This window comes from Eucalyptus grandis, chromosome 6, assembly GCF_016545825.1.
Source record: "Eucalyptus grandis isolate ANBG69807.140 chromosome 6, ASM1654582v1, whole genome shotgun sequence".
NCBI classification, from domain to species: Eukaryota; Viridiplantae; Streptophyta; class Magnoliopsida; order Myrtales; family Myrtaceae; genus Eucalyptus; species Eucalyptus grandis.
Window position 1 is genome coordinate 18,175,563 of NC_052617.1, and position 27,056 is coordinate 18,202,618.

Genomic DNA, 27,056 nt, shown 5'->3' on the forward strand with positions numbered 1-27,056 from the left:
CATTGTGAGTACGGGGTGGGTTCCATGATTTGGAAATCACAATGTTTCCTCATTTGATTAATTAACAAATGGCCTCGGGACACTTTCTTTTATTAGCAAAATACTTAAAATAATTATTTATTTGATTTATTAGTTTTAATCTTTCTATCTTACACTCTAAACTGCGAGCCCATTTAGTACTTGTATTTTATTTTAGGTTTTACCATTATTAACTCGTTCGTGACTCCGATCATTGAATATAACTAATTTAAAATCTATTTACTTCATCACATATGGGTTAAAAAATATATTTATGACCCAATTTAATAGGTCTCCTCGGGCCTCCTTTGGTTCCATCAACATTGACAAGGAATCTATGATGGATATTGAACTATAAAACCAACATGGTCGGTTAGATCACATGATGAACATTAAGGGCCTATTTGTTAACTTGCCCAATAGTGAAAATGTCTATTCTTTTGTTCCCGTGAGTAGATTTAAAACATAAATGCGTTTGATAAAAATTTTGTTCCCAAAAACAATTTTCTATTTTTTGTTCCCGAAAGTAGAGTTGGAATAGAATTGATAAATAAAAAAAAAAGTTGATTCTTTGTTCCTGGAATAATTCTAGAATCAAGCACTTTCTCTATTTTCTTTTCTTTTTTTTTGTTCTTCTTCCATCTTTCTTTTTCTTCAATTGTTGCCACTGCTTTTGCCATCCACCGCCATTTGCCGTCCGCCGCCTACCATTGCCAGTCGCCATCAATCGGTTTGACGAGCTCCAATGAGGTTGAGCTCAAATTTGGCGAGGCCGAGCTCTCCCAGCTATCGGGGCACCGTGAGGTTGATGTCACCGACCAGGGTGAGGCTGACCTCTCAATGGCCCGGCGAGGTCGAGCCTCGTTGGCGACTAGGCGAGCTTGGCCTTGCAAATTTGGGCGAGGTCGCTCGCCTAGTTGCCAACGAGGTTCGGTCGACGAGGCATGGCCTCGGGAGGACCGACGACACTCTAGTGAGGTCACCGGCCACCTTGAAGAAGAAGAAGGGGAGAAAGAAAGGAAAAAATAAAAGAAGAAAAAAATAAAATTACTTAAAAAATGATTTGAAGTAGAAATTTTGAGAACGGTACTAGACGTAATTTATTTCAGGAATTGAAATTTTGGATAGTTACCAAATGACTTAAAATGCTTAAAAATTGTTCCTAGAAACAAAATAAAAATAATTATTTCGATTAAAAATTGTTCTCAGAATAGAAGCGTTATTAAACGCGCCCTAAATGTCAAAGGTTGGTTTCGCACTACAAACTTTGCCATCGTGAGTATGGGGTGGGTTCCATGATTTGGAAATCACAATGTTTCCTCATTTGATTAATTAACAAGAGGCCTCAAGACACTCTTTTTCGTTAGCAAAATATATTAATTAATTATTTATCTGATTTATTAGTTTTGATCTTTCTATCTTACACTTCAATTTTCAAGTTTTTCTTTTTTTCATGTTCCACTTTCCAAGTTTGAATGCACGAAATTTTCAGCTAACTATGGCGGATCAAGATTATGGAATTGGGATCGAAATTCTGGCTTAACTAGTAGACACAATATTTTTCATTAAAATAGCGTATATAAACTTTTCTTTTCCTAAAATTTTTTTCACTTAAATCATAGGAATTTTCTGGAACTACGAGGTGCGGGGGTACCAACATGCCTCCTAGGTTTGTCGGTTCCATTTGGCTCTCTCTATCTGGCTCTTCTTGCTCGATGGAGTCTGTTCCTCTCTCATATTCATAGACAAGACATGAGCAAGGACAAAATGTAACGTGTGTTTATATAGCTATTGGTCAAAAAGCATCTTCTGGGTCCAGGTAGTGAATACTCTCCAAAAAAGGGGAGCTATGGAATACACTTCAGAAGTAGACAGATTAAAACTATTTATGGTTATTCTATGACTATGCAATTATACAAATGACGCGCTTGATTTAATACCGAGCCGGGTTAGCGGTCAACAGATTTGTGCAGTGTTGAACTAAATAAAAAGATTGTTACTGAAGTACAGGGCAGTGTAAATTGTGGGGTGCACTGAAACTGGTGAAACTGACTGTTCTGAAGGCTTGTAGGGTAGGTTCAAATTTCAGATTGTCGGAACCGGTATTCACTCGGTAGATAAGTTCTTGGAAGTCATTAGGATTTCCACTTGCAATGTACAAAGAGAAATGAGCCAATCCCTGGGAGCTCAATTTACGAAATACAAACTTCTTGGGCCGAAAACAATTATAAAAATGCAGAGTCCAAAGTGGTACCCCACGGCCCGTCTAGGCCCGTTTGGCCATCGGGCCTTCGCGGGGCCGAAATCACCAAAAGGCCACGTAGGCCCGACACGCCACGTGTCGAAGCCTGGTTGGACCCCTCAGGTCCCTAGGGTTTAAGCCGAGTGCGAAGTGACGAACGGATCTAATTCTCGAAACCCATCTCCTAAAACCCCTGGCTGGAGCTCCTCTTCTTGCGCTCGACGATGGAAATGCAGTCGGTTTGTCTGGGGATCTCCGCCCCGAAGCCCAAGCTGTTCGATCACCGCCTTGTCTGTCGCCATTCTGTAAGTATATACACGTGCGAATGAATCATCTATTTCTCGAGTAATTTGAACTGCTCTTTGACGCCGTTCTCTGGAATGCTTTCCACCAGATTCATGGGGGCAGCATAAGGTCGACGGACCGAAGAGCTTGCGTTGAGAGGACACCGACCTGTATGTTCACTCTTTTCTGGCACACCCTTTTATTTTTTCCCTTGAGTATGGCGGTTTTGTCGAGTTTTATTTGAGCTGAGGTCACTGCATTGCGAGTTCATAGGACTGAGTTTCTTTCGCGTTTGATATTCGAGTTTAGTTTCAAATGGGGAGTTGGTGATTCTTAGAAGTTCTAATTAGAGTTATGGATGATCAGCTTTGATGCCACGATTGAAGGAGGTTTTGAAGGATGGCTTGGGCAGGGGAGCTACCCTGTGCGTGAGTAGAGGGCGTGGCGCGGGTTTGGTGGTTTGTCGTGCCGGTGGGGTGGAACCTTTCAGAGGAAAGTCGGGTTCTGTGTCATTCCATGGGTTGACTCACCAGCTGGTTGAAGAAGCGAAATTGGAGTCCGCTCCTTTTGAGAAGGACAAGGGGTCATATCTATGGTTGTTGGCCCCTGCTGCCTTGATTTCGTCATTGATTCTTCCGCAGTTCTTTCTTGGAAATGCGGTTGAGGCTTACTTGAAGAATGAAACTCTCGTAGGTATCGTTTAATTCAAATTCACCCTTGATTATGCCTGCTTGGCTTGTAACTGGAGTCTGCTTAAAAAAAAGAGAGAGAAGAAAGCTTGCTTGTCAAACTCTGAGGTGAAAATCAAGTGGATTCACAGTCATGCAGAAAATAAGCCCCAGAAAGAAGCAGGCCTTGATATACATATTCTTTTTTAATAGTCGTCATTACCCTTTGGTTTATCGTGTCAGATTCTTATTTTTAGACAGGCCTATTAATGCTATTTGCTGTTCAAATTTCAACATACAGTGATTACAAGAGTAAATATTATGCTTTGACGAGGCTTATTTGATGCTAGAAAATTTGAAAAATAGTCTCGTGATTAGTGTAGTCTCTCAAATGGGAAATTGGTGGAACTGGGAAGGGAATAAATGCATGGGAATTGTCTTTATCACCAAATAGGAATTTTTTTGTGAATCACATATGAACTGTCTTAATATTGTTTTGCTTTTGCAGAAATCGTAACTTCTTTGTCTTTTGATGCTATGTTTTACTTCGGTCTTATGACCTTTCTGCTCGTAACTGATCGTGTTCAAAGACCATATCTCCAATTTAGTCCAAAGAGGTGGAGTCTCATTACAGGACTTAGAGGATACTTAAGTTCTGCTTTCTTCACAATGGGTTTCAAGGTGGTCATCCCGGTATTCACTGTGTACATAACTTGGCCTGTAGTTGGTCTGCCATCCCTTATTGCAGTAGCTCCTTTTCTCATTGGATGCCTTGCTCAACTTATTTTTGAGAAGAGTCTTGAGAAGAGTGGGTCATCATGTTGGCCCCTGGTCCCTATACTTTTTGAGGTATTTAGTGCTCTCTCCCCCTCTCTTTCCCTCTCTCACCGGAGTACGTGTACACCTGCACAGATGCATGCGCAACACGTGTTGCACCCACAAAGACAGAGGTTGTATGCATTCTGATTTTGTGTTAATTTTTTAGGTGTATAGATTTTATCAGCTAACGAAAGCTGCTCATTACATTGAGCGGCTAATGTTTGCGATGAAAGATCTTCCCACATCTCCAGAAGTGCTTGACAGAAGTGGTGCCCTGGTTGCCACAATTGTGAGTTTCCAAATCCTTGGTTTGTTGTGCCTTTGGTCCCTGATTACATTTCTTCTGAGGCTTTTTCCTTCTAGACCTGTATCAGAGAACTATTAGTTTTTCTTGGGATGCTGTATATATTTTGTCATGTTCTTGAACCATTGGCAACATAAATAACTTTTGACTTTCCATGTTTTGTTACTCTTATGTACTTGGTGGAATACATGAGTAGGGTAGTCTCAGAGTTCACACAATCTTTCGTTTATCTCATTACTTCTTGTCAACATTTGTTACGTGATCCTTGCTCCATGAGTCACTCCAGCATTAGAAAGATTATCCACTCTAGAAGGACAAAAGCTGTAGCCATCGAACACGTGCATCAGAGTTAGCTGTCGTGCTGGCGCCTAGGTTCATCTCTTTTCACAATGCTTTCGGCATGTTAACCTGTTTAGTTCTTGCTTCCGAAAGTAGATGGTGTTTCTGTGTTCTGATATCTTTTTCTTTGACACCTATGTTACTTCCTGGTCGTGATGTTAAGATTTTCTTTTGCATTGCATTCATTGTTTTAAAAGTATCTAAAGTATGCTTCTCAACTATGACATTATATAGGTCGTATACGTTTTAGTGGCATGGAATCTCCCAAATCATCTTGTCATTCTAGATGTTAGAGGGAGAAAATAACTTACGTACTGTTGGTTTATATGGCTCATTAGATTGCCTCAGCTTTTGAGTTGACCTAGGCGTTCATCATTTAACCTTTTGTAATTACCTATTGGAAAATCTATTGGATGCTTATGATTGCCATGAAGTTAAACTGGGGTGACCATGATCATTCTGCATGATTTCGCAGCTATGATATTAATTGCTTTCTTCTGTAAAATGTTTTTGTTGTGTGATTCGATGTCAAGAACTTTGCAAATCTTGCTGAACCAAAATGACAGCACAAAATTATCGCCGACTAGCCAAAGTATTCTATTGTGTGTCTATGTTTGCTGCAAGCAAATTATAAGATGAGAGTCATCGAATGTTGTTGATTATGAGGAGAAGGTGTCTTTAGCCACTCATTGGAGATGAACTAGCCTGATGTATTTTGGTGAAGTTCCATCAAAATATTCCATTAGTCTTACCATGGACCCCTACCCATTGTGTAAAGTGGGTGCTGCATGGAGCTGTTGATGTTGGAATAGGGTGTGAGGCTTGATCTACTTCTCGAGGACATTGTGTGAGATTCAGTTATTCACTTGGTTATGTTTGTGATTGCGTGCTGCAATTATACACCGCATTGGAGTTCTCTCAGTTGTAGAGCCGCCCGTTGCTCATGAGTGCCAAGATAGTAGAGTACCGTGAAATGTTGGCATTTCGCCCGTTGGCCGTTCCTGTCAGTTTCCACATGAGTACGATGTTCACGGTGTTTTGGAAAATTGGAGTTTCACCATTTGGATTCATCTCGGTGTCCATGTTCACTGCCTTGTTGGCACTCTGTTCAACCGTCTAGCAACTGTCCTTGATGATAATGAATGAACCCTTTGTTTGGTGGGGCTACTTAGTGGCTCATCCCATGTGCGTGTGGAATGAAATGCGTCTTTTGCCCTTCTGTCGAAGGCTCTAAGTAAATCGTACCCTTTACGATGCTTTTCTTCCTCGGAAAATCAATGCTTTGGAAATAATGTTATGAAATTTATCATTTCTGTTGCTTACAAAAATGAAATAGTGGAAAAACGTTTTCATTTGCATTGATATTATTAAAAATATTTTTGGTCGATTGAATTTTTGAATCATTTTCTCAAGGACATTTTTTAAATAGTTGATTTTTTGTCAAATAAACGCACCTTTAGCAGACAAATATAAGATACGAGTGTTAGTATCGCAAGCTTCAACTTTCATCTTTAAGATTCCAGTACACTAAAGAAACAGATTATTGGGAAAATTATGTGCCGATGGATGGGCGATGAGATGGTAGTTTGGAGGATACATGGTTTAATTGTCATGGCCCGAGCTAAATAAAGTGGATGACCCATCTATCATCTTTAGATCTTATTTAAAGGGTTTTACACTCGCTATAGAATATTCGATTTGAGTCGTAATTATTTAGTCTATTCGTAGATTTATGAGCCTGGCATCATAGTCTATACATCAGGAGCTTGAAAATCTTTTCAAATGAGTTAGCAAATATGTAAAGTACAAATTGGTTAGAAATTCGCTTATGACATGATTCAAAATTTTGACCTCTTGGAATGTAACGCGACCTTTTTAACGGTGGATTTTGCGCTTGGTAGCGAAAGTCTTGTGGCGTGACTAATTTGGGCCGTGGCTACGTAGCGATTTTAGTCTCCTACACATCATCGCTGGAGTCAGCAATTTCAATGAGCTCATGAGGTTTTACTGAACGGTGGAGAAGGCGCGCCATTTCTACGCGCGCATCCACTGGCATTTTGGCTGCTTCTTGGATGGAAAGATCTCCTTTCCAACTGTTCCTTCTAGAATTTTTCGTTTTAAAAAAATTTTTATGGCCTGTTTATTGCATATTTTTCCTCTACAATTTTTAAAAAAAGCGGAAATTCTTTATTTTTTGAAATATTCTGAATAAATTATTAGTATGCACATGGAGGTGGAAACGTATGAGGGTCGAACTGAAATTTTTTGTAAAATCTAAGCTTAGGGTTCGACAAATACTTACTTTCACACCAAAATTTCGTACCGCTGTCGACTCTCTTCTGGGCACGTTCTATTTTTCTTATATTGCTTTAAAGATTTCTAATAACTATTTCTTTGTCATTAAGAATATAAATAGCGAGAACTGGAAATGGGAATAGCCTCGGCCACGATGAAGGCGTGGGACATTTTTGCCCGTTCAGTCGTTCTTGCGCTCCCACGTGCGCCGTCCGTGATTCCTCGACGGCAGCCAAACTTAACTCCGCTCGTCCGTCCTCTCTCGCTCTCTCGCGAAGAAGTCCCCGAAAGACGCCTGCCGCCGTGTGTCCGGGTCTAAAATGCACGGGGCCCCACGCGTCGAGGGAAGCGCGAAGGAGCCACGTGCGAGTCATGGGCCTCGTGCCTCCGTTGGTTCACCGTCGACTGTTCAAAGGTAGACCGAAACCCGCCTCCCCAAGGAAAAGCGAAACAGCGACGCAAGCACAGGCTCTGATATTCTTCTTCTTCTTCTTCTGCTGCATGTAGCGACAAGCACACTGCGTGCTAAATATGCCTCGAATCTTCCCTCCCGTCCACCACGTTCCGCGCCTTCCTTCCTATATAAATAAACCCTTTGGCGTAATCAACCTTTAGACCAAACCTAGAAGCGACCTTTCAAAGCAGGCTATCCCGAACAATGGCGACCGCTAGACTTTTACGGACGCCGGTCGGGCCTTTCTCCTCTTCTGGGTCGCGGTCTTTTGCTGCTGCTGCGCCGGCAAGGACGACCGTAGGGTGCTTAAGCTCGGCGGCTCCGTCGGGCGGCGCAGAAAGGAGCGGCTTCGAAAGAGAGGATGCTCGCAAGAGAACGCCGAAGGTGGTCGTGAAGGCCGCGGCGGTTGCTGCTGAGTCCGAGAGACTGATGACGGCCGAGCCTCGAATGCTTCGCGTCGCCATGGATTTGGCTTTGTTTATTGGGAATTCCCTGAGAGCCGCGCTGGTCGTTCTGAGAGCGGCTGTGAAGAGGAGGCCGAAGAGGTTAAACGTCCAGTGTCTTCTTGAGAAGGTAATTGACCCCGCTTCTCATTTGAATCCTGTAGTTCGTACAACGTAGGAGCTTACACAATATCTTGCTATGTACATCAGAAGTAACAAGTGACGATGACATAGATCTGGAATCCTTTCTTTCCCACCTTAATGAATTGGGTGTGATTTCTTGCAGGCGATAGTCGACTGCCGGTTTTTCACGTTATTCGCGGTTGCGGGATCGTTACTGGGCTCGGTGCTGTGTTTTCTGGAGGTAATAACGCACATACGCCTCCTAGTTCCCATCATGCAATACTTGACCAGTTCCTTTCCACACGCTTCCTTCATCCCGAATCGATCTGAAAGATGACGAGGGGTTCCCGATCTTGTTGCAGGGTTGCTTCATCATTATCGAGTCGTACATGGAGTACTTCCAGTCGATGTCGCAGATGTCCCATCAAGGGCACGTGGTGCAGCTGCTTGTTGAAGGCTTAGGTATCTTCTCTTCTATCATTCGGTGCTAGTCGAGTTACACATGCCATCGATGGCTATTGAAATGCATGCAGGCGAAGATACACATCTTTGTTGGTCTGAAACTTCACAAAAGTGATAAATTTAATGAGCAAATGGGTTTACCAGTTCTTACATCTGTATATGCACATGTTTTCATAAACGGACTATAGCTAGGGATCTGGCATTATACCACTCGATCGATGTTTGCGTTCGTTTCTGCCATGTTCTCGACCCATAGTTGTTGATCTGTTTGGGGTTCGACGCAGATATGTTCTTGGTCGGAATGGCAATGCTGACATTCGGGGTTAGCTTGCACGTGATGTTCGTCGGGTCGCAAGCCAAACGAGAGAGAGGGCCGTGGCTTTCCGGGTCCAACCTCTTCGGCCTCTACTATCTGACGGTGAGCTTTCCATCCTCTCCATTCGCGAGCATATATTCCAACAAGATATTACGTATGATGATGGTGATGGTATCCATTGTTGACGACAGAATCACACAATTAAAGTTTTTTTTCTTGATGTTGCTTGATCAGAAGGTTCCGCCGTGGGCCGAGGCGCAGTCGATTTCGCAGGCCAAGTCGAGGATCGGGCATGCGATGATGATGATACTTCAAGTCGGGGTGCTGGATAAGTTCAAGAGCGTCCCCGTCCAGACCTGCTTGGATCTCGCCTGTTTCGCGGGAGCCGTATTCCTCTCCTCAGCTTGTATATTCCTCCTCTCGAGACTTTCTCTGGGCAGTTCTTCCGCTAATGGTGCAACGGAGAAGAGACCACTGTAAAGGACTCAAATATCTTGATGGTCAATGTCGAGAACAAGCCCTTTTGAGGAGGCACATGCGACTTCCACTTCTTTCATTTCATGTGTTCCATTTTTTTAACCATTTTTTTATGATGGAATTGTAAACATGTTCTTCTCTAGGGCGATGTGATTTTTTTGCCCATATGATATTGATAATATGCTCAGACGAAAATTTTGCCATAGAGATCTTGAATTGTTGTGACCATGTCTCTCTTCCTGTTCCGTCACTTCCATCCGATTTGATCTATGCAAGAAAGTGGAAAAAGTCACCGATCTCTCTCTCTTGGACATTTTTCTCATAGAACGGTTGAATGACCTAAAGAAAAAACAAGTCGCTAAATTAAAGACTAATCCATAAATTAATGATTCTAGAAAAAGAGTAAACCAGTCACTCTTGAAAAAAAATATCAGTTTAGGCATTGCCTACTACTGGTGTGCAATTTATGAGTGCTTTTATTTTACTTTTCTGTTTCGTTCACAACATATTAAGGTAAAATTCGATTCACCGGTTAAAGTCATCCTCCACCTTAGCATGTTAGGTGAGATATCGATTAAAGTCATCCTCCACAATGCATTTAAGTTAGAATTCGATTAAATAAAAGAATACATCTCATATATATGTATAGTTAAAACCTTTCAATTAAAAATACATTAACAAATTTCAAGACTTCTTACGATTTGTTTCATTGTTGCAATTGCCGCAATTGCCCAGCACCCCTATTATGATTCGCTTGTTTTGTTTTCACTCTCAAGACCTTTATTAGAAGTTTTAGATGAGAAATATATGATTTTATTTTTTACTAGATGATCATCTAAAATAATAAAATAATCAATTATGATTTATGCACGATTATAAATTGACATGTAAATATGCGTATAATCATCAAAGATATGCAGAAATAAGGAAAATATCCTAGTAATCCACAACTTTCCCTCGAGGCATAGAAGAAATCAATTAAGTTTTAAAAAAAATGATCTGTGCACGTTATGCTACACAATGGACTGATGTGACCATTGGAGAAGACGGCTAATGATGAAAATCGATGCTGACAGAATTGAAGAAGAGGGTGACCCAGGACGTGAGGTGTCTCGAGTGCAAAGTGCACGGTCTAGTTTTGATACTAAGATTAGAAAATATGGAAAAAAAAAAAAGGTTCTATAGCAAATCCAGTTAATTAAGAATTAGTTCAGTTGAAAAAAAAAAAAAAATTCTAACTTTTCCTCTTAAGAGCCTAGAGAGGGAACTGGCAATGCTTATGCTTAATTGCTTATGTTTTAAAGTTGAGTAATGCAAAAGGTCCCCAACGTAATTAATCAATAAATTAATAATCTTATTGAAAGGTTTCAGTGCACTTGTTAAACATACCATGTGAAGAAAGCTTTATATGTCCCATAAGAAAAACAAACAAATCCAGTAAAATCATATGGTTGCCTGATTTTTTTTTTTTTAGGGCACTTCTATAATATGCTGTGTGATGTCATCACTTGTCATAATTAAAATGAAACACTGTGATATGTCCATCACTCCTCATAATCAACCGACAAAAATTACTTTAGAAATTCCTCGATTGAACCTAGAAAATTGGCCAAAAAAGAATATGGTTTGATGGCTTGAAATCATTACAATGAGTCCCGATGAACATTGAAATAATTGGTCTAGCGTAAAAATTGGACCAAACCAATTTGGAACAATTGGTTCAAAGCCAATTCCAAATTTGGTTCTAAGAACCCACAATTGTCTAGAATCGATTCGATTCTTCAATTTCAAGTGGGAAGTGCCGATTTTACTCGAGAATCAGTTCAACTAATTTAGTTCTCAATTCCAAGATATAAGTAATGCATATAATTATATAAATGATCTTTAAACTTTGACCAAAAGTATAAGTGTTAATATCTTGAAAAATCTCAAACTGGTACACTTATGACAAATTTACCATAAATTATTTTTTTGACCACAAAAAACCCTAAACTGGTATACTTTTGACAAATTTACCCCAAATCGGTATACTTGTGACAAATTTACCCTCAGTTAGTTTTTGTTAAATTTTACCGTTAAAATATTAAGTTAAATAACACGTGACGGTTGATTGATATACCAATTTGGGATTTTACGCTCCATTTGTCATAGTTTACAATTTTTGTGATTTTTTTGGTGATATTAATCTAATTTAGTGGAGGGTATATTTGTCACAAATTTATCAGTTGGGGATTTTTTATGGTCAAATAAATTAGTTTGGGGTAAATTTGTCATAAATGTACCGGTTTAAGGTATTTTATGATCAGTTGGGGTAAATTTGTCACAGGTGTACCAGTTTTGAGTTTTTATGGAAAAAAAAAAATAGTTTGGGGTAAATTTTGTCACAACTATAGGTTTGGGGTTTTTTAAGCGTATTAACTCAAAGTATAATATAATTCATAAATTTTTAATTTGTTTAATAAATTATATGATATCTAATATAATCATTTCATCAATTTAAGTTTATGAATAATATTGAATATTTTTATATAATTTATGAACTAAAATGAATATATAGAAAAAGCTCATGAATTACATCAAATAAATTCATACTTCAAAAATTATATTATTAATAAAATTAAAGTTCAAGAACCACGCTATTCAGCCAAGGTGTGATAACTCATTCTTCATATTGTAAGTAGTAACTCGCTCGTGAAGAACGAATCCGCAAGCCAAAACCTCGTTCGGTCGGAGAATCGGAAACGAGCGGCGGAGCTGCTCCGGTCGTCGTTGCTCGCGGCGGAAACGGGAGATTGCGGCCGGTTCCGAGCGAGATCGCGAGAGCCGGAGAGCCGGTGGAGACCGTTTCGTCGGAGCGAGTCCAACTCTTGTAGCGCTCAAATCCCCCGCCGTCGCCGTCGCCGTCGCCGTCGTCCATTGCGTGCTCAATTTCGCGCCTTCTTCTGGCGTCTTCTCTAGCCTGGTAATGCTCTCAATGGAGCTCGCAGAGATTCTTTCTTCTTCTTCTTCTACGTGGGTGGTCTTGGAAAACAATCAAATTTGCAGTCGATGCTTCGTACTGGGCTAGCCAGAACTGACCGACCGATTCGGTTCCCAGTTCACACTTCACAGGACCAATTCCGGTTCTAGGCTGGGAAACCCATTATCCGATCCCTTCGCTAATACGTATTGCTCTGCCAATTTGGATCCGCAAAAACTGTAAATTCCGAACAGAGGATTGGTGTTTTCGTTTCTGTTCTCACTTTATTATGACAGTGTTTGGAGAAGGTTGGATTTGCCGAAGTTTAATTTTCAGTTCAACTTGATTCGTAGGTTCTTTTGGAGCAGGACAACTTGAAACCCGAAATCGGGCGTGTTTTTTTCTGTACTTTGTGCTTGAGTTGTAGGTGGAATGACTTGCAGGGCAACCGTTTGATGAAATGGGTTGGGATACTTGTTGTATCTTTAGTATCTGAACTAGTTGGGATGCTCAAAAGGAGCCAAAAAAAAAAGAAAAAAAAAAGTGATTTTGTTTTTATCTTTTCTGTGAATTTTAGAAGCTGGGTGTGTTGCATCCCCTTGGAAATAGTTTGTCCAATGTCTGCATGGCGACTGCTTGATGGGTTTCCCTCCTCTTATGTTGATTTATCTCATTGAAGTTTCAGTGATTGGCGGACAAGCGAAGCTTTTTGATGGAGTGTGTGGTCCAAGGAATTATAGAGACACAGGTAAGTTTCAAATTGGCTTTATGCAGCTCATCGGATGAAAGTTTTGTCCTTTCTTTCATTTCTCCTTAGTCTTTTATGTTCTTCGTCGCAGCAAATAAATAGAGGCAGAGTTTAATTTTTAGTACAAACTTATGCTTCTGTTTTTTGAGATGATCTTGTCTTCAGATTGTGTATGAGTGCTTAGTTTATTGATTCATTCTACTGGTGTATTATCTCCTAACTTTGCTGTTAAATTATCAGAAGCTTAATCATGTATCTGAAGTAAAATGAAGTTTCTCGTTCCACTTTTAATCAGAACACCTGCTATTATTTAGTGATCTAGTTGGAGGTCATCAATTCATCATTAAGATTTCACTCTAGAATGTTTTTAGAATTGCATTAACTGTTACAATGCAGCTTTAAATTGGGAAACTGTTGTCTTTGATTGTGCTAGACATTCTCTGATCATCTAGTTGATGGATGTCTTCACTAACAAAGCAGTAAATGATCTCTTCAGAAATAAATTAAGAAGCAAATCCGAAAGAATTATGAGATATTTTTTTTTTTGACTTTATCTGTGTATCATTTTTCCCAATATATGGTTCTTTACCTCTGAATTCCTAGCTCCACTATCTACTGCTATGTCTTGCGTTTCTTATGTACACTTTTAACAGTTTTTGCTTTACTCATATTATGTAGCATGTTGAGGCCCTTGAGATCCTTCTGCAAGGTCTCTGTGGTGTTCAAAAAGAACGCTTGAGGATCCATGAGCTATGCCTGAAAAGCAGTCCAAATCTAGGTGATTTTTACAAATTTACAACCAAGAGGCTTGGATATCTGTCAGTCCAACTTAAAATATTAATCTCTACATTGCAGGTGCAGTATCCTCAGAAGTTCAAATATTGTGTGATCTTGCGCAACCAGAACCTAGTTGGTAAAGTGTGATTTTTTTTCCAAATATTGCTCCTTGTTTGTTTGGATGGTATAGAGAAGATGCAATCTTTCTCACTCGATTATCCTTCAGGACTGTTCGGCATGTTGGGGGCTCAATGAGAGGCACTGGTGCTGAACAAATTTCAGTTCTTGTGAGACCCATGGTAGAAAGCAAAGCGAGCAAGAATGTACTTCGTTTCTTTTATGCTCTTGGCTACAAATTGGACCATGAGCTGCTGAGAGTGGGATTTGCCTTTCACTTCCAGAGGGGCGTTCAGATTACCGTTACTGTATCTTCAGTAAATAAGATGTTAAAATTACATGCGACGGATGAGGCTGTGCCAGTGACACCTGGTATGCAGCTGGTTGAAGTAACTGCTCCTGCAACATCAGAGAACTATACTGAAGTAGTTGCAGCTGTGACTTCATTTTGTGAACATCTTGCTCCGTGAGTTTCTTAAAAATGTCCCATCCTTTTGTCAGCGTAATATGTGCCTCTGTGGTCCTCTCTCCTGCAAGCTGTTAGGATTGGGCTCATCTTATGTTTGATTGCTATATATAATGCATGTTTTAGACTTGGGTTTCAGAAGAAGAGACTGTTTATCAGATTGAATCAGAATAAATGTTTGGAATACTCATCTTGCTTGTCTAAATATATGATACTCCTTTTAAACTTTTGACCATATTTGTCATTAATTGTTTTCAGGCTCTTGCACCTGTCAAAGCCAGGCATCTCAACTGGGGTTGTGCCAACAGCGGCGGCTGCTGCTGCGTCTCTTATGTCTGATGGTGGAGGTACAACTTTATAACAGGATCATAAACTGTACAAGGTTGTCTAATACTACATGTTGCACCCAGAGCTTCTTTGTCATTGCAGTGTAGGTCCTTCCCATGCTATGGCGCTAGTTATTCTTCTCACCTAACTGCATAGTGATGAATCAACCAAGAAGTGAAATGGCACTTTATTCTCATTTCTTGTGGTCCTGATATTGTAACCAACATTCTTAGAGTAAGATTTTCATTAGGTTGTTCCAGCTTAGCTTGATTCTCAATGGTTTAAGCTGGCCATGGCGGTCGTCATGCCCCGTTCTCCTGTAAGTTGTTGATTACAAGTTTTCAGTGATGTTACAGACCCCTTGAGACAATCAATGATGATAGTTAACTTCATTTATTGAGGTGGATTGGACATGGATGATCTTGTTCGCCTAGTTGAATTGGTGGTTGCTAGCTAATCATTAGTTTAGGCTGAGGGTATCGGCAAATTAAAACTGCCATACGAAGTGGATAAAATAGCAGTAATATGTATGAACCCCAAATCGTTGCTGCTGCATTCTCATTTTCATCTGTTAGAAATTAATACAGGGTAATTCTCATCTTCATGAGGAAGACAATAGGAAGAGGTGCAAAAAATTTTACAAAAATATGTGTAGCACAATCTTTTAGATTGAACTGTGCATCATCCTGGGATGGTCTGAGACCTGTTAGGGAACTTCAGTTGCAACTTGATATGGTAAGTAGTTGGATCGATGTCAGATGGATGCTTTTCTGCTTGAGCAAAAACAGCCAGTCCGTGGGCGAAGGCAAAATCCCCTGTTCCACCGACCACAGTGAGCTCTTGTCTGTCCTCATGAGCAACGTGCCTTGCCTCTACACTGAGACTACCGGAATATGTTGCTGTGTCGTAAGTCAGATAAATAACATTAAATGCTGAATGTGCAAAGTGTTCGATGGGGATGATGAAGCCTTGAGCTCGGCCAATGACTCTGGAAGTGTTCTTGGGGCCCTCGGTGAGTGTCCGGTGGAATATGAATGCTCCCCCTTCTGATCCCACCACCTGCTGATTATATGAGCTCGGAGTGCTTGGTTGCTGGATGTACAGAGACAGGGCGAGCCACGGTGGCGACTGGGTCTTCGATTGGCGGTGGTGAGCCACGGGTGAGAACAAGGCCAGGAGAATCACCGTGAGCGTGGCTACAATGACAGAGCCACAGAAGATGATTCGGGGGAACATGGTGCAAGGAAAATGGCTCCTATTGAAGGTGATCGTTTTAAGTTTCAGGGGGTAATGTGGATCGGTTTGTGTGCAGTTTTGTACACCTTCATCGAGAAGGTTGGGTCAACCTGCTCCTCTTTCTTTTGATTTGCACCTAACCCTCTTTAAGAATTCCGCCTCTTTTTCCAGGAGGGGATTGCGATGTGCGCCTCGGATTTCAACAACACAGCCCTCATTTTCATTATTAAAACAAGCGGGGAATTGTACTCTTTTTAAATGGCCAAATAGGGATACAATTTGTGCTCTCACCTTTCTCCTTTTTCAATTTTATCCTTACCTTTCTGGGTTATCAAAATAGATCCCCACCTTTCAAAATTACGCCTAATCTTATCCCAAAACTAGATTCCATTTAAAATAAAAAAAATTGTCATTTTGATTATCTTATTCCTGTCTTAGGCTCAAGTGTTTATAGCATTGCAATTAAGACTATATTTTCTAGAATCCTCACATTTTTCTTTGCTCTCATACCAAAAATTTTGAAAAGATTTTTATTAGACAGAAATGGCCAAATATGAAGCCTGATAGATATTCTCCTTTCTATCATATATATGTGTTCGATTATACACCCTCAAATATCCTCCCTTAGATAATAAAACTAGATAATCTTTCTTTCTCTAGGGGTAACATCCAAATTTGAGAAGCAATTTAGCAGAATATTTGCTTTCACGTAATGTGTTAAAAAACCCAGAATAAAGTTGAAATAAATTTGAACGATTGGATCCTTTTCTAGTAATATTGAAAGCTTAAGATGAAATTGACAAAATGCGATTTATTTTCTCTTAGCTTATAGTAGGTATAAACTTTTCAGGATAATTCAATCATGTGAATGAGTTAATGACAATGAAAGAAACGGTAATGAACCTGGAAAGCTTTCTAGCCCCAATTCTGTCTAGGAAAAGCTGTTTCCCACCATTACGCATCTCTTTTCTGCTCGACGGGGTCCTAGTCTTTAAAGTTGAAGTTGATTAAAAGTCCCGCTGCCCCGTTTGTTGTTTTATCACACCATTCAATTTAGACCATGTCTGTCAAGCAAAGCAACTAAAATAATTTAACTCTTCCCAATTCATTTATCTCCTTCACCACCAAAAGGATTATTTACCAACAAAATCCATACGAGCATTTGAGTAACTTCTTTTGATTTTCCACCATTAACAATAGACAAAGATATCATGTTTATTGATTGTGACTTGCACGGATCTTTAATTTAAGATCAGAAGATTGGAGCGCTACGCAATGAAAGTCTTAGTTCTGTCTTATGATTTCATATAAACCTAAACCACTGACACGGATAAAAAATAAATAGACCAACAAAAAATGCACACAAAATTTACGTGGTTCGGTCAATTTGACCTACATCCACGGATAGAAAGGAGCACACTATTATTATGAACTGAGAATTACATGGCAGCCGTCTAGATTCAATGGCTCCCTTGGCAACACAAATTCCAACAATCTCAAGACATCCACCCCTACTCGAGCAGCGACAATTGGGTCTCGTCCCACTCTCCTCCGGCCACGCCACAGTGAAGGCAACTCTCATCTTCTAGATGTTTCTGTTGACTCAACTACAAGAAGGAAACAAAAGCATTCAGCAGAGCAGCAGATTTTCCACTCCAGATGGGATGAGGGCTAGTTCTTTAATCAAGACACAACTACACTCAGTAGCCAACCCATCTCCCAGCCACTCTTTAACAAATTCAGTGGCCGCCGCATTGCTGAGAGTAGCCTTCCTCACTGCAATTTTTCACCAGTTCTGAGGTTGGCGCGATAGTTGCATAACCAGTGCACTAATATCAAAATTTTGGACAGAAAGACCCAACTCTGTTTACAAAACGCATGCATGAAAAATGTTCTTGTGCCACAGAAGCTCTTTTCAAATATGAATTTGAAAAATGATCTGTGTCGTAGCACATCTTAGTACAAAGGACATGCATCACGCATGGATTTGCAGAATGTTTGTGGACAGTTCACTAACGTTGAGAGTACCTCCTGTCAATTGAGCCTGGCTCCGCCACTATATATAACACAAGTAAGAGCAAAATCCCTGTGGGCAACTGCTTGGTAATTCTCAGCCTTGGGATTTGGCCTTGATGCTGGATATCATAGCATCGATCGGCCTCCTTTTCTTGTCTGAGTTGCCTGATCCTTGAGTTTCTTCCTTATCAACAATGCCCAAAAATTGCAAGAGATGATGAAGTAATGAAGGAGCTGAGGAACACAGATCAATGGATCTGGATTAGAAATCGGCATGAGAACCTAGAGCTGAGGTGCATGCAAATAGAAGATCCAGGCTTCTTCAAATAAACAGATTCAGAATCTGCAAGATGACCCTCTTCTCCCGCTTGTCATCCAACGAAAGAAAGAACAGTTGAGAGAGTCATGACTACGTTCAAACTTCAAGTTCAAGAGAGGGATTCTGAAAGGAGTCAAATACAAACATCAAGCTTCTACTGATGGCTCCATCATCATAATCATGGGCCCTAAAGATGTTTCCAAATATGAACGTTCAAGTAAATCTCAACACAGTATAGTAATACATGTTCACAGTCAGATAAGATTGTATCGTGCTTAACCAACTGTCAAGGAAAACATAGGCAAACAAAAACCCCGCTATGGATTCAGATCCCCAGGAGGCGATGGAGATACACCAAGACCTCTACATCAGTACGAAGATCTACAGGAGTAACTGGCATCTCTGATAGTTCTCACGTTCACTTGACTGCAGATAGCACAAATGATATGGCCTTGCAAGGAAAAAATCAATGGGAAGGGAAACGACTAATAGTGACAAATATTTGGAAATTGTCTCTTGGTCAGAATTAGAGAGCTTCCATATGGCTACTTGGTCAAGGTAGTACCAATCTTAATACAGAACACTCATTGTATAACAAAAACCAGGTTACTATAATGAACAAATAGAAGGGATCAGCAGTGATAGAGGTTGTCAATAATACCAGAAGCTGGACACAAGTAAATACTTCCACATCTAACAGGAACACAATAACCATGCTCGGGGAGCATTTCCCAGAGAGACCGCAACATACTGGCTGGCAGGAATCTGTATGACCAAAGAAGGAACATTACTCACTATAAATGGATGTGGTATTCAAGCTCTTATTTTTGCAACTTTAGCCGCGGCTTATATAGGCGAATTCATGGAGGGTTATCATTGACTCGTTTTCAAAATATTCGTTTTTTGGTTTAGCCCAAAGTAATGTATGTGTACCTCAAGATAATCTACTCAGGCAAGATAAAAATAGACAAAATTATTTGAATGCAAGATCATTTAAGTCAGGTTTTTCGTTATTGGGGTAGGTGAATTTTTCTATCGACAGAAAAGCTTGCATCTGTCACAAATTCATACCAATCCACAAAATTATTTGAATTCAGATGTAAAAACTTTATAGACGAATTTAACAATTTAGATAATATATCCAACTAAATTCCTTCTTGATTATAAGTAAACGGGATTCCTATGACTCCAACAAACAAAAGTAAATAGCACTAATATAACAATAGAAAATAACATGATATTGTCCCATTCATGAGGATAAGAAAAAGCATTTTTAGTGACAAGAGTAATATTAATAAAAGGGCGTATCCTGTTTTTTCCATTACCATCAATTTGATATGTCTTACAAAAAAGGAAAAGAAGGAAGGCCCACAGATAGAAGGTTGGAAAGTAAGTACGGTCGGCTCACCAGGTTCTACCATTGCAGGGCCCAATCATAGTCAAAAGAAGAGTTTGATCCTGGCTCAGAAGGAACGCTAGCTATAAGCTTAACACATGCAAGATGAGGTATCAAAACTCCTGAAGATCACCTGGTATACGCTATTTCGAGGACCATCCATTTCGACGGCATCAGAAGATAGGGAGAAATGAGTAGGACAGGTTTTGTAAAACATCTCCATCAGGTGAAAATCTTATTTACATCACAAGGGAATCAAGGTGATGACAATTAAATAACAAAGAAAAGAGAATGGCTAATCTCATATCCCACTGAAGCAATTACCCAAGAAGGTAATAAACTCATCCATCTGCATCCAACTATTCATTTCAAGTCAAATTACCACCGAGGAGTGCACCAAATGCTACCAATCCAGCCAAACTAAGGCGAGTATTATTCTTACAGTGACTCTGAAATAATTGAGAGACTCCTACAATCAGTAAATCTTCTGTCCTGATCAAATTCCATAGCAATTGAAGACCAGAAAGAAACCATATCCATATAAAAGCAATATGTTTCCACATTGTCCAACTTATCAACGATGCATCATGATCAGAACTGAATAAAAAACCCCAGTGCCAATGACCATCTTAACCAAATTAAAATCACCATTATTTTGGAAACAGGTGAAAAGTTCTAGACATCTTATTCACGAACACTAGAATCTAAGAGAAAAAAACTCTGGAAAAAGAGGACCAGAAGCATCAAGTCCTTACATATTCAGCTGAAAGTCTACAGCTGGAGTCTTACTGGAGATTACCCCGGCAATGGTAAAAAGCAACTATCTTTGGAACAAAAAACCATTGTAATCAGAGCGTTGTACAGAACAGCAATGATGGACAGCTTGCTAAGCCCCAACACAACTGCAAGCAGAGAAGCCTCAACCCCCTCCCCTCAACTGAGCAACCTTAGCCCTTCCAGTTTTTGGTAGGATGCCCACATTTTCAGCACATGGTAGAAGAGGATTCTGGTTTCAAGCCCATCCAAGTCCCCAGTGAAAAGTTCTTCATTGGGCACGTACCTAGTTTGCTTGTACAACAGACAACCTTGAATATGGCGAACAAGCAATTCATCTCTCTGCCCTTGGTCTGATGTGTTAAAAGCCTCATCAGCACATGACAAAGGCACATTGACAAAGGTAAGACAAGGACAATATTGGCTATGTGAATGCGATATTCATCTTGTGCTCCTTGGGTCCCCTGGGCTATAAAAAAGCCTCCACATTGGACTTTAGACAACCTTGAATATGGCGAACAAGCAATTCATCTCTCTGCCCTTGGTCTGATGTGTTAAAAGCCTCATCAGCACATGACAAAGGCACATTGACAAAGGTAAGACAAGGACAATATTGGCTATGTGAATGCGATATTCATCTTGTGCTCCTTGGGTCCCCTGGGCTATAAAAAAGCCTCCACATTGGACTTTATATCATCTCCATAAAAGTTAAATTCTTAGGCAATTCATGGAATCTTCCAAAAGGGGCACCATAGAAAACCATATGTGGGAATAAATATGACTGACATCATGATCAACCCCAAACCAGAAGCCAGAAGGGGAAAAATAAGGACTTTCTTATGTCTCTTTTCAAGTTCATCAGACCTGAAGTCACCCAGCAAACAGCATCCAAACTAGGAAACTGACAATAAATAATTACACGTGCCATGTACGCATATCATGTAAAGTCTTAGTTCCTCAAAGAACTAAGAGAAAGAGCGAGAAAGCAGTCACCATAGAATTCCCTTTCAAAAGATATTCACACTTCATCCAACTAATTCGCAAAGCATTTTTTCTCTTCCATAACTCTAACAGACATCTCTTCAATATTGCTTCCAATGGATCAATAATTCATGATATGGGGTCCATTATCCATCTAGTAAGTAAGATGTTGGAGGAGAAGTGAAGAAAAGGACAGACAGTGTTCAAGTTGTGTGCGTGTTAAGCAAGTGCAACCCCACCACTTCAATGGCTGCAACTCCAATCAACTTCAGAGTCCTACTCAAAGAACATCAACAAGACAAAGAGACTCTGACAAACATCTAACAACCCAATCAAATAGCCTCTAATCCACCAACAGCAAACTGTCAGAAGATGATACAACCAGTCCACCCAAGATGAAGGTGAACCCACCTGATGCCAAAGCAGGTTCTACCCCTGAAAATGTATAGGTCAATCCAATTTTCGAAGGTAAAAATAAAAAAAAAGAGCACAATAAAAAAATGGAGCACAGAGAAGGGCAGTCACTAATAAGCATCCTTAAGACCTGACTGATTCAGGAAATCCATGCCAGCATAATATGTCCAGTTGCCACTCTAATTTCTGTACCAACAGAAAGAACACAGATAGTGCATATTAACAGGCCAAAATGAACACTATTAGATACTATTGAGATACAAGACACGACCCACAGCCCACTTCTCTTCAAATTCATCAAAAGAGGTAGCCACCCAATTTTCAGAATGAACAACTATCGAGATAAGAGTTTCAGCAGAAATGGATAACCTATTCTCTTGTTAGGAGAAATCAAAGATGGCTTCTGCATGAAAGAAATGGCAACAAATCCAATCTTCATTGTAGAAAAAAGTTGTTGGACAGCATGCACCAAAAGCTGTAGTCTTAACAACCTTACATGGACAGCAGGCATCCACCAAGAGACATCCATTCTCATAGAAAATGTTTTTTGGCAGAGGAATAATGACTACTCGATAATGAAAATGCCTGAAGAAACAATATGCAAAATATTAACAAAAAGCAATAGGAAGTAGTAAATATAAGAATCGAAAGCAAAGTTCTCAAGATAAGAGTTCCCACTATGGAAAATCAGAAGAAGGAATAATGACTACTCGATAATGAAAATGCCTGAAGAAACAATATGCAAAATTTTAACTAAAAGCAATAGGAAGTAGTAAATATAAGAATCGAAAGCAAAGTTCTCAAGATAAGACTTCCCACTATGGAAAATCAGAAGAATCCATTATCTCAACTGAAAAACCTACTGAAAGATTTAATTGGCAAAAGAAAGCATGGAAACCGAATAAAAAGACCTGGTAATAAAAAATATACCAAATGCCAATGTGGCCAAATTTACTGAGGTACTCATGCTAATAACAATAAGCCACCCACCCTCACAAATCGACAATCATAAACTACCAATGTAAGGGAAAAGTGAAAGGGAAATTGATCTATATGCAAAATGCTTGCAGTGGCATTCCTCTTCATCAACTTGGAGAGGGGAAAAAGGTAACTACATTTAATCTGGCAAAGGAAAAACATCTTTATGAGGATTTCCTTCTCCTAGTAGGAGCACAAGGATCCTCTTTCCTGGTTTCTATGGCAAAGAAAGAGCTAGAATTGGACAGAATATCATTAGGACAACTTAGTTTTACCAACAAGCGGAATCATCTAATCTTTTGCATTATATAAAGAAATGATTGAATTTCTTCATCCATTTCTGAATACAGTATGAGAGGCTAATCATAAATTGAGAATGATTATGTGTACAACAATTAAATTTTCAACAGAAGAACTTAGTAACTAGAAATTATTCGAAAAATATATAGGAGCAAATTTATAAATTAATATAAACTAACGGTTGAATTACTTCTCAACAAATTAATTAATGTTCTGTAGGAGGCACTGAAATGGAGCTTTGCCGTGGCTTATCATAAAGCTCAATTTTATAGACTTTCCAAATTTATGATAGCTATCATAGATTAGTGCTAGAGTGAGGTCGATGTGAATGGCAGCATAGCTTAGCTGTAATATCAAAGTTGTTTTACTCAAGGAAAGAAAAATAAACCGACCAGTGCTGGTATGGTCAATTTCTGTGCCTGACTGAATCAAAAGATCAACCAGCTGAAATTGAGAATGCGTGCAACAGAGCATTGGCATCAACAAATGATGAAATCAGTTTGTTTCTTCTGATAATAAGACTTATTCCCAACACTTCAACTGGAATACTGCACTGAGAGGAGCTACGATGCTATCCAGGGTAAAAAAGATGAGACCTCAAATCTGCTAGGAAACATCCCAGCAGCCACGGGAATCCTCACTTTTGTAAGGCTCCAATTGCCATTACAAAACATTCATATCAGAAAAAAGTGCAGAGACATTTAATTGGCGAAGTGCCCATGTCAGCCGGATAGTTTGTAAAAGCAAACTTCCAAAAGAGAGAGGAAGAGATGCCAATTCCATAATGCCCATGATTACTAGTTAGCAAACACTAAAAATATCTCCAATTAGGAAACTTGACCGTGAACCCCCACATTTAGATGCCACAAAACGAAAATCAAGACTAGTCAAAAGAAAATCACCACCTCTCATTTGGCAAATCTCAAGAATTTGAAGTCCATAAAATACAGATTATTAGCCAAGGACATCACTTCCAAGAGTTAGCACATCACGCCCAGACCAAAATGATAACAAGTGCTCTCTGCACAATTATGCTTGATTTTTGTCAACCACGAACGTCTTACTTGTGAGAAGATACAAAGTTGCACAATTTGCTCAACAAAGTGAGCAACTGACAATAGACAGAAATATGTCCAAAAATATGAGCAGAGTTTTACAAGCTCCATACATCCTGCAGGAAGGCGCAATTCTTTGGGAGGTCTTCAAAACAGTCAATTTTTCTTGGCTCATAAAGCAACATGTCCAGTGCACCATCTCATTCAAAGTGCGAGCACTAAAGATGGCAAAAACAACCAAACCATCCACTCCATGCACCCCCACGAGCAAATTCCAAGCATCTTTGCGGATATAGTTTTCCAGGTACAAAAACTAAAGCCAGCTTCTGCAGAAAACGATGGTGATAGAATACGAGTTTCGAAGAGAATGAGGCATGAATCCATATAGAGGGATCAAGTGAACTCGTGACCAAGTAACTCTTGATTTCAACACACAAGCATTATGAAACTAATTTGTTCAACTGGGAGATTCAATATAAAGAGCATCCCGAGGAGAGAGCTTCTATGGACTGCACCAAACTTGAAAGAAGAAAGGGATAATCTGCCATGATGTTAGTGAATATCAGCAATCAGTTTCCCATCTCACAAGTATAAGGCAGAAGCATTTGATAAGAAATGCAACAAACAGTCAGGACTCAGTCACTACTCCATTAGTCAAGTAGCCATCAATGTGTGCCACCAAATGACCAAGCAAAGAAACAACTAGACTTAGCCTTGAAACAGGATTCGATGTACTTTTATCCAGTGAAGTTGACATAAAAAGATGAGAGCATGACATCATCGAAGAGAAAGGCATAAACCGGCACCCAAAACAAACCAATAATACCTAAAATACCTCCAGAAGAAGCAAAAAGTAAAGGCCCCAACCAAGCTACACAACAAGTAGACTTAGCCTTGGACACAAGACTCAATAGTAGTAATTGTAGTTTTATCCAGTCACATTCAAAGACAAAGATGAGAGCAAGACATCGAAGACAGAAACTTGAACTGGCCCCCAAAATAAACCATTTATACCAAAAATATCCCCAGAAGAAGCAAAAAGTAAAAGCTTGCTAAGTCAAGTCATTTCACTATAAGTTAGTTAAAACGGGTCAATACACTTCAACACAAACCAGGCAAATTCAGCATAATCTGCCAAAAAAAAAAAAAGGACTCCAACCTACAACAGGAAGAGAACTAGATGTCCATCGCATCTCCTCTAATCTGTGAAATGAAAATATCATAAACCAGATCTTTGCAGAGTTCATGCCGCTACAAATAATCCCTATAGAAAGATCCAGACATAACTCATCACCCTGATCCACAACGAAAAACAACAATTCAGTAGCTCAACTAAACATAATTGCGTTAGATAATAACCTCCTGCCTTCCCCAGCTCAAGAACTTGGATTCTCTAACAGCTTGATCAATTAGCATCCTCACAGGGTCCATAGTGAGATCTCTCTAAACTGGAACAAGCACCCGCTGACAACTGAAAAAATCCGTATAGCATGGAAGCCACTAGATTAGCCGATATGATCAGAGGGAGACTCGAAACTGAATAGCGTTGATAAACCTTTCTGTATAAAATTAAAGCCTTCACCAGCATTGTTCTGGAAATAGACCCAGCTAGATGCTTCAAAACTCATGCCTTCAAAGCAAATACCAAAGCAAATGAAACTGATCATAAGGCAAAAGTTTGATATTTCCAATTAGAAGGAAGATGGCTCCAAACAATCCTTGCAGAGCCACTGAGAAAGAGTCACTAGAACCATGAATTAATCTGGATGACAGATCACCATTGGTAAAGGATCATGATGCAATTGGAGATCTATAAATTCATAGACCTAAAGAACTTCAACAGCTATGCTTGATGCTTAGATTAGATTACACATACAAAGTAGACGTTCCCCACCGTCCATTAGGGTATCATAAGTAACTAGAAGGGGAAGTAGACTGAACTCTGTGCTCACCAGAAATGTTAAAACCTCAAATCAGAGCCTCATTCACTGCAGGATTGTTGTATGCCCCTTCAGTTTCACCAATCTAAAAAAAAGTACCAAAATTTGACAAACATGCCAACCAAGCAGCTAGTGTCTGATCCTCCCAGCCTGATCAGCCATATCGCCGCTGACAGTACACACGTAACAACACAGCTTTGTGATGGACAAAAACAAGAGAATCAGCAGAAAGGAGAAGAAAGGTAAAGCAATGCCGAGGGAAGTTATGTCTAGATGGCTGTCCTGTCATCATCCCCATGTGAGGCCTGATCACATATGCCAACCAGAAGAAAGAGACCTTCTAGTGATGAAAGAAACCCCCACGGTGTACGTTATTAGGAAGCTAAAAGGCAAAAGTACCAGTTCATCTTTTCAGAATGAGATGCTAACAGTTTCCAATGAAGTATATCTTAGTTCCTGGCAGAAAATTCTTCATAGTCCTATGGATCAACAAGAACCTAAAATATACAGAAATTAGGCCCTCAAGGTAACACTACAAACTAAAATCAACACATCACCTACAAATCACCTCATTTGTGAAATGTCCCCAGCAAAGTTACAGTAACAGAAGAAAGTATTGCAGCAGTGGAAATTATAGGCTAAGCAAACCCACACAGATATCTTATTGCAACTAAGGAGATTTAGTACTCTCTTCTTTCAAGTACGTCCAACAGAGAGGCCATCCAATGGCGACCAGAGATATCAAGTCGAACCAAAAACCCTCAAAGCACAGTCAAGCTAGTTCTTGCACCCCCTATCATAAAAGCACGGCCAACATATCAATTGATTAAGGTTGATCCATATACACATTGACAGTGAGGACATCAAAAGAACCAAAATCAAAGAAGTGAGAGCTTACGTAGCAGGAGTTCATCGAAATTTCAGTTCTTCACCAGTCCGGAAGATGATCAAGGACACTGCCAATCCACCAACCAACCAAAGATAGATGTAAATAGATCGTTGAACTCA

At 39.8% G+C, this 27,056-nt stretch overlaps 4 protein-coding genes and 1 long non-coding RNA gene across 55 annotated transcripts in view; 3 read left to right on the plus strand and 2 right to left on the minus strand.

Moving 5' to 3' along the window:
- Nucleotides 1-2,432: 2,432 nt before the first annotated feature.
- On the plus strand, nucleotides 2,433-4,554 carry LOC104448701. The gene is made up of 5 exons (XM_010062585.3): nucleotides 2,433-2,565; nucleotides 2,655-2,715; nucleotides 2,912-3,238; nucleotides 3,722-4,062; nucleotides 4,199-4,554. Exons 1-5 carry the CDS (start codon nucleotides 2,485-2,487, stop codon nucleotides 4,415-4,417), a joined length of 1,029 nt encoding a protein of 342 aa, XP_010060887.1. The 5' UTR covers nucleotides 2,433-2,484; the 3' UTR covers nucleotides 4,418-4,554.
- Nucleotides 4,555-7,390: 2,836 nt separating this feature from the next.
- On the plus strand, nucleotides 7,391-9,442 carry LOC104448702. The gene is made up of 5 exons (XM_010062586.3): nucleotides 7,391-7,997; nucleotides 8,154-8,231; nucleotides 8,353-8,452; nucleotides 8,737-8,870; nucleotides 9,003-9,442. The coding sequence occupies exons 1-5, from the start codon at nucleotides 7,629-7,631 to the stop codon at nucleotides 9,246-9,248; spliced, it is 927 nt and encodes a 308-aa protein (XP_010060888.2). The 5' UTR covers nucleotides 7,391-7,628; the 3' UTR covers nucleotides 9,249-9,442.
- Nucleotides 9,443-11,900: 2,458 nt separating this feature from the next.
- Nucleotides 11,901-15,050, plus strand: LOC104448704 (mediator of RNA polymerase II transcription subunit 18). Of its 2 annotated transcripts, none has more exons than XM_010062589.3 (6): nucleotides 11,901-12,207; nucleotides 12,884-12,952; nucleotides 13,631-13,730; nucleotides 13,808-13,865; nucleotides 13,956-14,312; nucleotides 14,571-15,050. In XM_010062589.3, exons 2-6 carry the CDS (start codon nucleotides 12,917-12,919, stop codon nucleotides 14,671-14,673), a joined length of 654 nt encoding a protein of 217 aa, XP_010060891.2. In that variant the 5' UTR covers nucleotides 11,901-12,207; nucleotides 12,884-12,916; the 3' UTR covers nucleotides 14,674-15,050. The 2 variants fall into 2 exon arrangements, with proteins under 2 accessions (XP_010060891.2, XP_010060892.2); XM_010062590.3 differs by having other exon boundaries at nucleotides 12,890-12,952.
- A 270-nt stretch (nucleotides 15,051-15,320) lies between these two features.
- On the minus strand, nucleotides 15,321-15,875 carry LOC104448703 (pterocarpan synthase 1). The gene has a single exon (XM_010062588.3). It carries the CDS (start codon nucleotides 15,873-15,875, stop codon nucleotides 15,321-15,323), a length of 555 nt encoding a protein of 184 aa, XP_010060890.2.
- Nucleotides 15,876-17,151: 1,276 nt separating this feature from the next.
- LOC104448713 overlaps nucleotides 17,152-27,056 on the minus strand; it is a 37,813-nt gene continuing 27,908 nt past the window's right edge. For 32 of the 50 annotated variants that reach the window (XR_005551976.1, XR_005551975.1, XR_005552021.1 and 29 more), the window contains 2 exons: nucleotides 25,268-27,004; nucleotides 17,233-24,649 (listed from right to left, as the gene is read on the minus strand). This is a non-coding gene — a long non-coding RNA (uncharacterized LOC104448713). Of the gene's footprint in view, nucleotides 24,650-25,267; nucleotides 27,005-27,056 lie in introns of all 50 variants that reach the window. The other 18 variants (XR_005551993.1, XR_005551985.1, XR_005552012.1 and 15 more) reach the window with 18 other exon arrangements.